The sequence below is a fragment of the Sesamum indicum genome, linkage group LG9 (genome assembly GCF_000512975.1).
Source record: "Sesamum indicum cultivar Zhongzhi No. 13 linkage group LG9, S_indicum_v1.0, whole genome shotgun sequence".
NCBI classification, from domain to species: Eukaryota; Viridiplantae; Streptophyta; class Magnoliopsida; order Lamiales; family Pedaliaceae; genus Sesamum; species Sesamum indicum.
In genome coordinates this window covers 7,246,101-7,258,137 of record NC_026153.1, presented here as the reverse complement: position 1 = coordinate 7,258,137, position 12,037 = coordinate 7,246,101, and the positions used below count along the sequence as shown (strand labels likewise).

The window sequence follows — 12,037 nt, the reverse complement described above, 5'->3', positions numbered from 1 at the left end:
TCTTAGGGTGGCGCCGCCGGCCCCATGCATCAGCAGCAGCAAAACAGCAAGTCTGGGTATTACCAGGGGCGGCATCAGGAGCCGCAGCCAATCGAGAAGGAGAGTTATCAGCATCACAACGAATGGCGGTGGGATAGAGATGGCGGTCAGGATAAATTGCCTCAAACTGCTATGTCTCCTACAGCGCCTTTCTCTGATGGCGAGCTCTTTTTCTCTCTCTTGATTCTTGATATTTTGTTTTGTTCGTTCGCTCAATTACTTAATTTTTTTCAGTTCCGATTGAATGTGATGAAATTGGAATCTGTATCATGTTTCTTGTGGTGCCTATTTTGCATGTCTGAAGTAGATATTCTCGTTGAAGTTTTTGTGTTATAAATGAATGAAATTTTTAACTAACATGATTTCAGTCTTTAGCTCTTTTGAGACGGCGGCTGTGTTTATTTTCTAGCTATCAGAAAAAGGCTTGTGTTGTGGGAGAATTGAGGTGAGGTCAAGTGAACTGGAAACACTAATTCAAGAAATTGATAGGTGGTTATACTAACACTCGTTTCAGCTATATTGATGTCAACTTGTGGTGGTGTTTGTGAATGATGACAGTGCTCCTGGCAGCGTAAAATGGTTTTTGGTGAACTACAAAACTACCAGTTAAGAGATATCTCCTAGATCTTTTATGTCCTGACTGGATTTTTCAATTGGAAACTAATATGAAGAGTTCATCGGGGAAGTGCTAATATGTGCATTGATGTCTAAATAAATTCATTAATTCTGGCCAAGCTGTCTTATATAGAACATTTCTAAAACAATAAATCCTCAATCTTCTACTTTTAGAAATCATCCGAGGATCGGACCAAGTTTCAGTATTTGGTTAAAACAGGATAAGACAGGGTCGATTTCATGGAGAGGTCTTAGTGAGATATTGATATTTGCTTCGTCATTGGGGGACTCCATTGAAAATTTCAAAAAAATTGAGGCAATGGCCGCTTCTTACTTTACTTATTTACTTGATTCTAAGAAGGGTTTGGGATCAATTAATTTATTAAGAGCTTGCCATGTCTGGAAGATTTTGATTGCTATCTATATTATTTTTGTATTGATTTTGGTTGATTGAATCAAGCAAACAGCTATACTGGCAAATTATCTGGGAAAGTTTTGCTTCTTGTTGGCCGTAGGAATCACGATTTAACTCAATATATTTAGAGCCAGCGAAGGTGCTTTTTAGACCATTGTCTACCACAACGATAACTATTTTGATGACTTATTTTATTCAGAGGTGTATATTAATTTTAACTTTCCAAGCTAATACCTGGAGATCTTTAATTTGTGATATGGTAAGCCACGAAGAGGATTATTTAGTTTTCCATTTTCAACAAGCGCCAACAAACGTTTGGCGGACCCCCATCTTCCCCCACACACTTGCTCAAAAGAACAATAGAAATTAAAGCTGAACAAGTTATAACTTCACTCTCCTTAGTTGTTTGAATTGGACCTATTTGTGTTAAAGGTCAAGGACATGAAGGACCCAGATCCTATTACCAAAGCCAGAGGCTTGATCCGCGGATGCCGTTAGAGAAACAAGGTGGCGGAGATCCCAGATCTCAAGCTCATGAAGAGGATATGGACATAGGGTATGAAGATAATCATGTGCTGCAGACTTTTGAAGGCCTCGAACAGAGATTTCTTGATGACATCCTGAAACTGAGCAAGGAACAAATTGATGCAGAGGATGCTGAAAATGCTAGGCATAGGGAGGTTTGTATCTGCTCTTGTTTAAGTTCATGGAGTATTTCTTATGCTAATTTCCTAACAATTGCTCTTTTTTGCTTTTGCTAAAGTGCAAACATTGATCAAGGCATTTTTGACCTTTTTATATGCTTTCTACAATCATCATTGTCATGACTTTGGCAAGGAAGAATCAAATGGATATGGTTATATTCCTCTTGCAGCATGGAACCAAGGTGTTTGCTGATTGTTTAGAAGTTGACTGAACCAGCTTTCAGATCATACCAGGCACTTAATCCAACTTATGAGGCTTGATTCTCAAATGAAAAATTTAGTTTGCTTACAGGTCATCTAATCAAACCTTACAAGAACCATTTTTTAACACGCATAGCTTGTTTGAAACAGCTACAACTTTTGCTGCGACTACTGTCCTCCCTGATGATCCGATGGATGTCAAAACCTGCTGCAGTCAGTTAAAATAGCCGGAAATTTAGGATGAAAGACAGTATACTTCATCAAACATGTGTTTAATCCAATCTTTAGAAGATCAATTTGAAGTTGTGAATAAGATTAGACTTTTGGTGGACTGAAATATAAATTTGCTGGAACAGAAATTATCTTATTTTCCTGATTATCCATTATGATGCTGTAGATGCTACCTGGAATTTTTATCCAAGTGTAAAATGATTGAGTCAGTATTTCTGCTCTGAGACGTGCTTTGCATTTGGGAAGAAAACAGCATGGATGAGATTTGGCTTAGATAATCTGTTCATTTTGTTTAGTGTGTTTTACCCTAATGATAGATTCGCTTTATAATGCGTGCATATGCTGTGTTTCAGAGAATACATTTAATCAACGCACAATATGAAGAGCAGTTAGGTGCACTTCGAGCCCGGCATGCCAGCCAGAGAGAAGAGTTTCTTCGGATGGAATCTCAAGCAAGACACCAGCAGTATCAGCAGATTACTATGGAACAACATCCAAATAGTGGCATGGGCCCCAACGATCCACCTAGGGGTTATAATGCAGGGAGTCCACCTACAGGAGAACCACACCGGGCGTACAATTCCGATTACTACGACTCCTACAGAGAACGAGGTCGATTCCCTGGAAATTCTAGAGATCACGGATTTGAGCCTAAAGTTCCATACCCTAGAGGCCGTGCTTACAACTCTGGATCACGGTATTATTAATTTTAACTTGTTAGTCTAGAATTGCATCCATGGCTCTCTCTGGAGTCTTCAGTCTGATGAGGTCAAGTTGCTGCTGGTTAGGCCACTACATCGACGTGCCCTTTTTCAGTTCTTTGACTGTATGTTTATTTACCGTTTCTTGACTATATGGCTGAGTGTTATATGTTTTGTAATGTGCTCTATTTTCCAGAAATAGGATAGTCTTTCAGCTATTCTCCTCAGATTTTTCCCTGGCTGATGTGGACTATGTAAAACCTTGTACCAAACAATGAGGGTTGAGAAGGGAGTTGCAGAAGAAATGCCAGGTGAACTGATGCTTCTATCAATCATTGTATTTTTCTACTTCCATGTTTCTTGTGGTCCGAATACAAGCTTTATATATAGAAGAAAAGTTTATTAACAGGGTGGGGTTTACCTCGTAGTTTTCTGTGCTGTCAAATTTCAGTTTAAGTTCCAACCATCAAGGCTAATTCACTGCTTTCAGCCACATACTGCCCTTGATGTACTGCCCTTGATGAACTGATCAGATTTGCCCTCATGTTATCTGTCATAAGGAAGATCTGCCTTGTCTTACTGCATTTGGTTTTTGGTTATCATGTTGCCTTTCTGAATTTATCGATTTTACCAAACACGGCATTCGGTAGCGCGATCAACCTCTTTTGGTGGTCTTAAGTTTGACATAAATACTCTTTTCTTCCCGTCCGCCAGACAAAATTAATTTAGTATCAATTCCGACAATTAAATTTCAAATGTCAATTTTCCATGGTTTTTGCATCATCCATTCATATTGGAGTTGATGTAATGTCTGCATGTCCTAACCTTTAATTTTGAGTAAATTATATTGAGAACCCTGAGAGTGGACTAAAATACATAAAATAATTCCTATTTTTGTAAAATTACAGCTACAATTCTTGAGGGGTTGTTAATGCAATATTTTTTAGATAATGTTTGTGTAAGTTTTGCTTTTGAATTGGGATTGTAATTGTAATTACGATTATAATTTTAGAGGATGCAGTAATAATTTTGCTATAGACAGTAGATACTTGTATGTCCTGATCAAAACCTCAAAAAATGTGGAAATTATATTCACGTGAGGGTAACATATTAGATTTAACGAATGGTTAGACTGAAACTAGTATCTATGAAGTTGGACTCCTTCACAATTTTAAGAAGTATTTTCAAATTTTAGGAAATAATACATTATTTATCTGTTCATGTTTTAATTATTAAATATTAACAGTGACAGAACATTCATTACTTATATATATATATATATATATATACACATTTGATGAAGTGCAAGAGCAGTATATAGTTTGGGGGATATAATAAATATAAATTATAATGAAAATTGAGGTGGGTGCGTATGCCCCCTGGATTGGATTGGAGAGAAGATAATGCAGCAGGGTACGCCCAGAGTTTGGGGGTGCGGTTGGATGACAAGACAGCTCTCATCATAACCGCTAAATTCCAAAACCCCAACTACATGATTTGACCTTACAGATTCTTTCTTTATTTCTCATCTCTCTCTCTCTCGACATATATGTTTATATATATTTTACTCTTACAAAAATTAATTTTTAATTTGATGTATTCATATTATAATTCAAAATATTAATTTTGATATTATTATATGCAGAGGAGAGATGAGAAATTGAGTGGATGTGAGATATGGATGTGACCCATCATCACTTGAACTGTCCCCATCAATCCCATATGTATGGATGTGTACATGTACGCATATATGTATAATGCATTGTCTGCCAGTCCACTACCCACCCTTGAGAATAGGGCAAATGAATTAATGGGTGATGGATGAGGGTGAGGATGATGCATTGCATGGTAATATATATCGATTATGGTTATGTGGTCCTTCACCCTATTCCTCACTTTATCATTACATGATACATTACCCTCATTATGAATTTATACTGAATGCATGAGCATCGGATGCCAATCTCTCATCACCCAACAAGTAGAACCTACCTTTAATATTTCATTCAACCCCTCCATTAACCCCATGCATGCATACATACATACCTACCTAGCTAGCATTTCATGTTTTCTCCATGTGTACATTGATTTTTGTAAATATTTTCATTAAACGATACATACATACATATATATTAGTATGAAAGTAAATACATATATGAAGAGTATATAAATTAAACATTTCATCTACAAGTAAATTAAAAGGCTAGATATGTGGGATTAATCCCTTATCCCACCCTCAACTTAAACTTAATCACAAATTTCTATTAATGGATTGTCTACTAATTAGTTTCAAGACACGACCGGATGTAATAAATAAGTCATAAGTTGGATTTCTGGACCAACATCCTTATTATACACATCTTAATTATATATGGAACTACGTATTATGGATTTCACCTGATGAACAACATCGTTTTCAAGGCACATTACTTTTAAATTGAACATATATGAATGTATTTCCTTAACTCTGTAGTAGAAAAATAACCACAATTAGTTTTTGAATGATTATGAGCCCAAAATTACCATAGGATAGTAGTAGTTCCTCTAACTTTACTACCACATCAACTTGAGCTACACATCCAAAAGGTCCATTTTCAGCCATTCTACACGCTAACGCCTAGTAGAGGCATCGTTATCTCAACTCGATTCTCTCTTTTGTATATATATATGCCCCACTAACTAGGACTAGGGCCGGCGTGTAACACGGGGTCGAAGGTATGTATGGATAGATACACATGAAATTTTCGGTATTTATAAAAAAATTTCAGTTCTGATTAGATTTGGTTATACCTCGTTTATAACCAATATAGTGTATATGTATATAGTTAAGGAGATTGATCGTTCTCAGCTAATTAACTAAATTTACATCTAGTTATATGAACACAACGATGACTGCGCATTTTAATAGTTGATTCCACGAGAGGTGTCAACTTTAGAAAAATTCTTGTCTGTACTAAGTTCGGGTAAGAATTCCAGAGTCTAAGAAAATTTAAAAAGAACTACGATGTGCTATGTATGTATGGATATAAACATACAATACATGATGATCAATACAACATATTCAAGAATTCAAACCCCTTAAACTAAACGAAATTCACATGGAAAACAAAAATTATAGTAATTACATGAGATAGATATTCAGACAGAATAGAGAAATACACAAAGTTCACTTCTCAGGCCAAAAAACTGCAGTTTCTTACAACCCTAGACTCCAAGATAAGTGGCACTAATTTTTTCCCTCACATTTTTTAAGTTATTAGCCAAAATCGATGAATCAGTAGTGGTTGTCGTTGATGATGAAGATCCATGTACTTACAACACATACATGCATGCATTTTTGTTCTTGTTAATTAACGGAAATTCTAGCTCGGATCTGGTTCGATCGGCCGAATCTGAACCAATCATATGATAAGTACAATGCACTTGTCGTGTGATTGGTGTATATATAGTTCAAAGAAAATGACCAATCACATAGCAAGTTTGATATACTTACTCTATAATTGGTTTGATTCGGCTAAATCTGATCCATTCAAGAATTTTTCGTTAATCTAAAGGGCAAGAAAAGTATGTACATAATGGATTCCTATTTTGCAGGTTTCTGAAAATGTAGGAGGGATGAAAATGCCACGGACTTCATACTAATTTAGGGGTGGAAAAGAAATGCAAATTTTGAAACCCTAATTATTTGGAAACAGTGTATAAAAATCTAATTAATTAAGTTAGTAGAAGGCAAGGGATTCCTGAGATCTTTGATCTCCTGCTGCAACGGATGAATTATGGTCCAGCTTAGCTTGTTTGTTGGCCTCATGCTTCAGTCCAAAATGAATATGAGGAAGATGTGCCCACTGCATGCATGCATCAACAACAAATTAAATTAATTGATTATAATACCTACTAGTGATAAATACGAAAATTAATTATCAGTATTTATACATATAATAACATTTTTTTATTACAATATTGATGTTTCTAATTTTATTGGTGACAATAATTGTATAGAAGTCGTCATTATATTTATAGTTCATATTTTTAACTGAATTGCATTTGCGATTCTACTGGTTATGAAATTCTCATTTTTGGCCCCATAACTTCTAAAAAGTAGCACTTTAATTTAGTCCCATGCCACATTTTCGTTATATATTTTAGTGGAAGATGCCATGTGCTTAGCACGTGCCCGTTAGAGTTTTTACACATTTTGATCCCATATACTACAAGATTCTCACTTTTGATTTCATAACTTAAAAAAAATAGCACTTTCCATCCCATGCCCTTGATGGCCAGGGTCACGTGAACTTTTCCGTTAAATATTTTAACGGAAAAGTGTTATGGAATCAAAATTTATATTTTTCTAAAAAAGTTACGGGACTAAAAATAAAGATTTCATAACCAATGAGATTAAAAGTGGAAAGATCTATGAGACGAAAAATGTTATTTCTCCTATATATGATTAGTGTGACAAGACAAAAAGGTGACACTAAAAGCAGATTGCATTAATTTCATTAAATGGCTAGGTCAATCAGAAGTCACAATTTTGACACAATTCTTGTCACGTACTATTAAAATTTTCAAGAATTATATTATGTCGAACAAAAATTACATATATACTGTTACCGAGCTAATATATATCATTTTCACCCTTAGAAGGGGTGGAAAAATTGCAGTTCGTAGGCAAGAACTGTGTTTATTATCATATATATATTGACATGGAGAACTTACATTTTTTGCAGCAGTGCTAAAAGCTTCGCGGTGGCTAATCTCAGGGTTGCTGGCCTTTATCCTCTGAATCTCTTCTCTGTAGGTACATGCATGTGTAATAATAATTTATCATAGGTAAAACAATATTACTGATTATCGTACACAAATTAAGTCTTTTTTTTAATTTCACACGGATTGTTTTTTCATAACAGATAAAACATTTTGATATTGTACTAAGATTCCTATACGTACTTTATGAAACGATTGTATGCTGATGGAACCCGTTGTCTTTTCTCAGGGGCTGTAAAAAACATCACAATTGTAAGGAAGAGAATGATTGACATTCGTTCGTATCTCAGTAAAAATATATTTACCTATCAATCCTAGAAACGCTCGCCATGTGGAAATATGTGTAAATGTATCAAGATATGGAAATAACATATAGAAGCAGTGTAAATCATATCACATCAACATCATTATTTGATATTTTATGATCGATTTACATTTTTTTTTTTAAAAAAAAAAAGGAGGAGGATTGATGTATATATGTTATTGTTTAATGAGATATTGAGTTGTGTGAAAATGTAGTGTCGCAATCGCAACTGGTCGCTGCTCTTTTCAATCACTTTTTGATGAAAATCATGAAATTTTTCCTAGTTGATGACAAAGTGGGATTTTTAAAGATAAGATGTCTATGGTACAATATTGGTACCACAAACACCACTTTGAAAACCTAACTAGCAAAAGTGAGAGAGAACAAATTAACTATAATATTTATCTTTCTTAATTTCCCATATTTCTACTTTACAATTACTAGTTTTTAAAAATTATCAATTTTTGCATATATGTAGGAAGTGATTAAATCAAGACAAGTAAAATAAAAAAACTTAATTAATTAACTTACGACGGATTGGAGCCATCTTAGGTTGTTCATGTTGAGGCTGCAGTGGACCAAACATGTTGCACTTTGAGGATGAGCCGATACTTTCCTTCCAGGCGGCCTCTACAGTAGTTTGTTGTTTCTGGGGCTTCGTTCATCCAATTAACGATATCCCATGTTACAAAATTAATCAGTTAATATATGTATCTGACAGTATCTCTCCAGGAATACATACCTGCTGGAAATCTTGGAGATGAAGAGAATGAAGCAAAGCTCCTATATTAACAGACAGCAGATTTGCGCAATGTCCGCATCTTACCGTCACGATGCTACTCAACATGCTGCTGCATGGAACACTCACCTGCGCCGTTCACATTTGTCAGATTTCAGACAGAAACTGAGAAAGCCAAAACCCGAAACAGCAAAAACCCTTATTTCTTCTTCCATATATATACACATATACGTTCTGCACACTATGTAATAATCATTTTCTCGGTATTTTAAGAAAACCCAGATGAAATTCTTGAATGGAATTACAAAAAATTGAGAAGAAATCAAAGCCCTACGGTTCTGGTCACATAATTAAGGCTGCAATGGGGAAGCATGATGGCAAAGGAGTTAGTTCTTTTCTCTTTTTGTGCTTAACGAATTCAAGCCCCTCTCATATATATACATATATATATATGTATGATTACTCTAATTTCCTTTGATCTGTGCTCCCGACTTTTTCTGCTGCTGCTGCTCTGACAGTCCTCTCCACTGTATGTGGTGTGAGAGAGAGAGAGAGAGAGAGAGAGAGGAGAGAGAAGAAAACGACGTGACCGGAACGGAAATCATCAAAGGCCATAACGAGGAAGAAATCATGGCATCAATATATATGCTTCTGTAATTGCTACTTTGTACAGACTGTAAAAATAGAGACACAGTTATTTCCAACCACAGACAACCAACACGCTGGTATTTTTGTTCAGAAATCGCTGGTCAAAAGATCATCGACCTTGTGAGGGAAAGAAAAAAGGAAGAAAAAGGAAAAGATTGCAGTTTGAATGCCATGAATTGCAGTCTCTTCTGGCTAAAGATTCAGCTCTCAATTAACTAAGATCCCGGCCACATCAAGGCATTTTCCACACACAGTAGGTGTGTGTTTGCTTCAAAATCAGAAATAACCCCAAAAAGAAAAAAGACTTTAAGGATTGATTTAATTAGTGAAATTTTAAAGTGTTCTTTGTTCAAATTGTGAAGGGTTAAAATTTCAAGAAAGCTTAGTCACAATTACCCGGAAACCCTTAAAGCAGAAATCATGATATAACTGTAGGAAATAGGGTTTCCAGACAGAAAAATAAGGAGAGCGCAAGATTCATGAATTTTTGTAAATCGATCATCATATTCATCGGGGTTCTCATCCCGTCTACCCATAACGAATCTTGATCTTCCTTTCCCTTGGAAAAATGGGGTGTCTAAGATTTCAATCTTGAGTAGAATTTCTCATCTCTCTCTTTTCTGTGAACCAAACATGTCACTGAAAATCTTTGAAGAAAATAATAGCTAGCTAGATACTTGGACGAATTTCAAAATCAATTGTCCAATTAAATTAAACATGTACGATATATTGAGTACAAAACAGAATTTTTAAGCATAAGTTGCTGGCAACTCTGCTAATTACTTTTCTTTCATATCTCATTCTAAATCCATATTCTGGCAGCTTTACCACAGAAATTCATCAGAAATTATAGAGAGAGAGAGAGAGAGAGAGAGAGAGAGAGAGAGAGAGAAGTGAAAAGAGGACAAACAAATGAAGTGATATCCACAACCCTTCACCTGCGTTCCAAACTATGCACAAATACCTCAGTCTGAAGGAGAGAGCGATTTGAGCAACAAAAATGGGTGCTTGATGAGGATCTAAATTAACTTTGTTCAAGTAGTGATGAAACTAGAATTCAAGAACATGTGTATTAATTATACCGCTAAAATTGTGTTGCAGAAGTGGCAGTGAACGTAGCATACACGTTCTGAGCTCATTTCCGCTGACATTTTTGCCAGATCGATCCCCGGAGCTCTATGTAATTCTCAGCCAAGAACACAATTAAGCTGAAGCAGATCAAGAAGTCAAGAGTAACAGAAGCATACGAATCTACAACTGAGCAAAAAACAAGAAGAGAGAGAGAGAGAGAGAGAATATATGTAATTCTATAGAGAGATTGATAACATTTGAGAAAGAAAAGGTTATTTTTGTTTATGAACACTGGATTCTTGAATATGAGAAAGAGAGAGAGAGAGAGAGTGAGTGGGGTGGGGTTGGGTGGTATTATTGTTGCGGGATGGAAGGGGGGAGAGATTAAAGATGAGGAATGTTTAGGGATTGGTGCAAAACATATAGAGCCCTAATGTAAGAATTGTACAGTCAAAATAACTTGCATGCTATTGACTTTAACCACTTCAAACTTGTAAAAGAATTAATGCACCAATTAAATACCATGTTTAATGAGGTAATGAAGGTTTAAATGTATTTTGGTCCATTGACTTTTATTATTTTATATTTTTATTCTTTTGACTTTCTAAATACCATTTTAGTCCTATAACTTTTTTTTATTATTATTTTAACTATTTTAGTTATTTTTTCTATTGAAATTCACCCTTCTCATCAAAAAATATACATGTGCATACCATGTCATCTTTTAAAATCAGTATTAATATTTCTATTAGTTTATTTTTGTCAGTGTTTTATTCTTACTAATTTCTATGATAATATATATATTAGTCATGCATATTTTTCATTTGCTCGATTTCAGTTATTTTTCTAATGGAATTTCACCATTCTTGCTGATAGAGGTGAACTACCTAAAAAGAATAACTAAGATTGCAAAATTTAAACATATGCAAAATTAAAATATTACAGTAGAAAAATTAAAGAATAAAAATATTAAATAACTTAAATTATGCGATAAAAATACATTTAGTCCCAAAAATAAAATTAAAGTGGATGCAGACTAAGCACCCTCCAAGGTGCTTTTAATTTTTTGCCTAAAAATATTTCTTTTAACAGTTTCAAAAATAGAAGTTAGCAATTTAAACACCTTAAAAGAACTTTTTTAGAGTTAAAAGATGAAAAGTACTTTTTATATAAAAAGTATTCACAAACACTCCCGTAAACTCTAAAAATAACATATTATAACTGTAATAAAAGTTCTAGAAAAGAAATTATGATACATTAAGTTAATTATTTAGATTGCGCATTAGATTATAAATTTATTATTATTAATCTCTCACAAATTCAACTTTTTTCCTGAATAATTTAAAATTTTATTTATAAATAAAATATATTGTCTGTCCCAAATTTTCCACTTCCTTTTTCCCCCTCAATATATCATATCAAATAAAATTCAATTTCTTAAAGTGGTCTTCTTAATACATTTTCAATTAATCTGATGAGTATTAGTCATCCTAACAGCAACCTTGGGTTGTTGTTGGCTAAAAAGAGAAATAACTTATATATATATATATATATATATATATATATATATATTTGAGTATTATAATTAATTTTTTTTCATAGTAA

The 12,037-nt window shown here is 34.4% G+C and overlaps 2 protein-coding genes across 3 annotated transcripts; one reads left to right on the top strand and one right to left on the bottom strand.

Moving 5' to 3' along the window:
- Positions 8 to 3,490, top strand: LOC105170997. The gene is made up of 3 exons (XM_020696532.1): positions 8 to 199; positions 1,502 to 1,749; positions 2,559 to 3,490. The coding sequence occupies exons 1-3, from the start codon at positions 25 to 27 to the stop codon at positions 2,910 to 2,912; spliced, it is 777 nt and encodes a 258-aa protein (XP_020552191.1). The 5' UTR covers positions 8 to 24; the 3' UTR covers positions 2,913 to 3,490.
- LOC105170996 (putative axial regulator YABBY 2) lies at positions 5,985 to 10,767 on the bottom strand. Of its 2 annotated transcripts, none has more exons than XM_011091979.2 (6): positions 10,444 to 10,767; positions 8,717 to 8,842; positions 8,506 to 8,629; positions 7,854 to 7,902; positions 7,623 to 7,698; positions 5,985 to 6,751 (listed from the first exon to the last, which is right to left on the bottom strand). In XM_011091979.2, exons 1-6 carry the CDS (start codon positions 10,510 to 10,512, stop codon positions 6,626 to 6,628), a joined length of 570 nt encoding a protein of 189 aa, XP_011090281.1. In that variant the 5' UTR covers positions 10,513 to 10,767; the 3' UTR covers positions 5,985 to 6,625. The 2 variants fall into 2 exon arrangements, with proteins under 2 accessions (XP_011090281.1, XP_011090283.1); XM_011091981.2 differs by lacking the exon at positions 10,444 to 10,767 and adding an exon at positions 9,048 to 9,564.

What these genes read in the sequence shown, in the direction of transcription:
- LOC105170997 (XM_020696532.1), top strand. Translation starts at nt 25, where the DNA reads ATGCATCAGCAGCAGCAAAACAGCAAGTCTGGGTATTACCAGGGGCGG. An exon ending in TACAGCGCCTTTCTCTGATG is followed by an intron (nt 200 to 1,501) that starts GCGAGCTCTTTT and finishes TTTGTGTTAAAG; the next exon opens with GTCAAGGACATGAAGGACCC. An exon ending in AAAATGCTAGGCATAGGGAG is followed by an intron (nt 1,750 to 2,558) that starts GTTTGTATCTGC and finishes GCTGTGTTTCAG; the next exon opens with AGAATACATTTAATCAACGC.
- LOC105170996 (XM_011091979.2), bottom strand. Translation starts at nt 10,512, where the DNA reads ATGTCAGCGGAAATGAGCTCAGAACGTGTATGCTACGTTCACTGCCAC. An exon ending in TCTGCAACACAATTTTAGCG is followed by an intron (nt 8,843 to 10,443) that starts GTATAATTAATA and finishes TGAACGGCGCAG; the next exon opens with GTGAGTGTTCCATGCAGCAG. An exon ending in TAAGATGGCTCCAATCCGTC is followed by an intron (nt 7,903 to 8,505) that starts GTAAGTTAATTA and finishes TGTTTTTTACAG; the next exon opens with CCCCTGAGAAAAGACAACGG.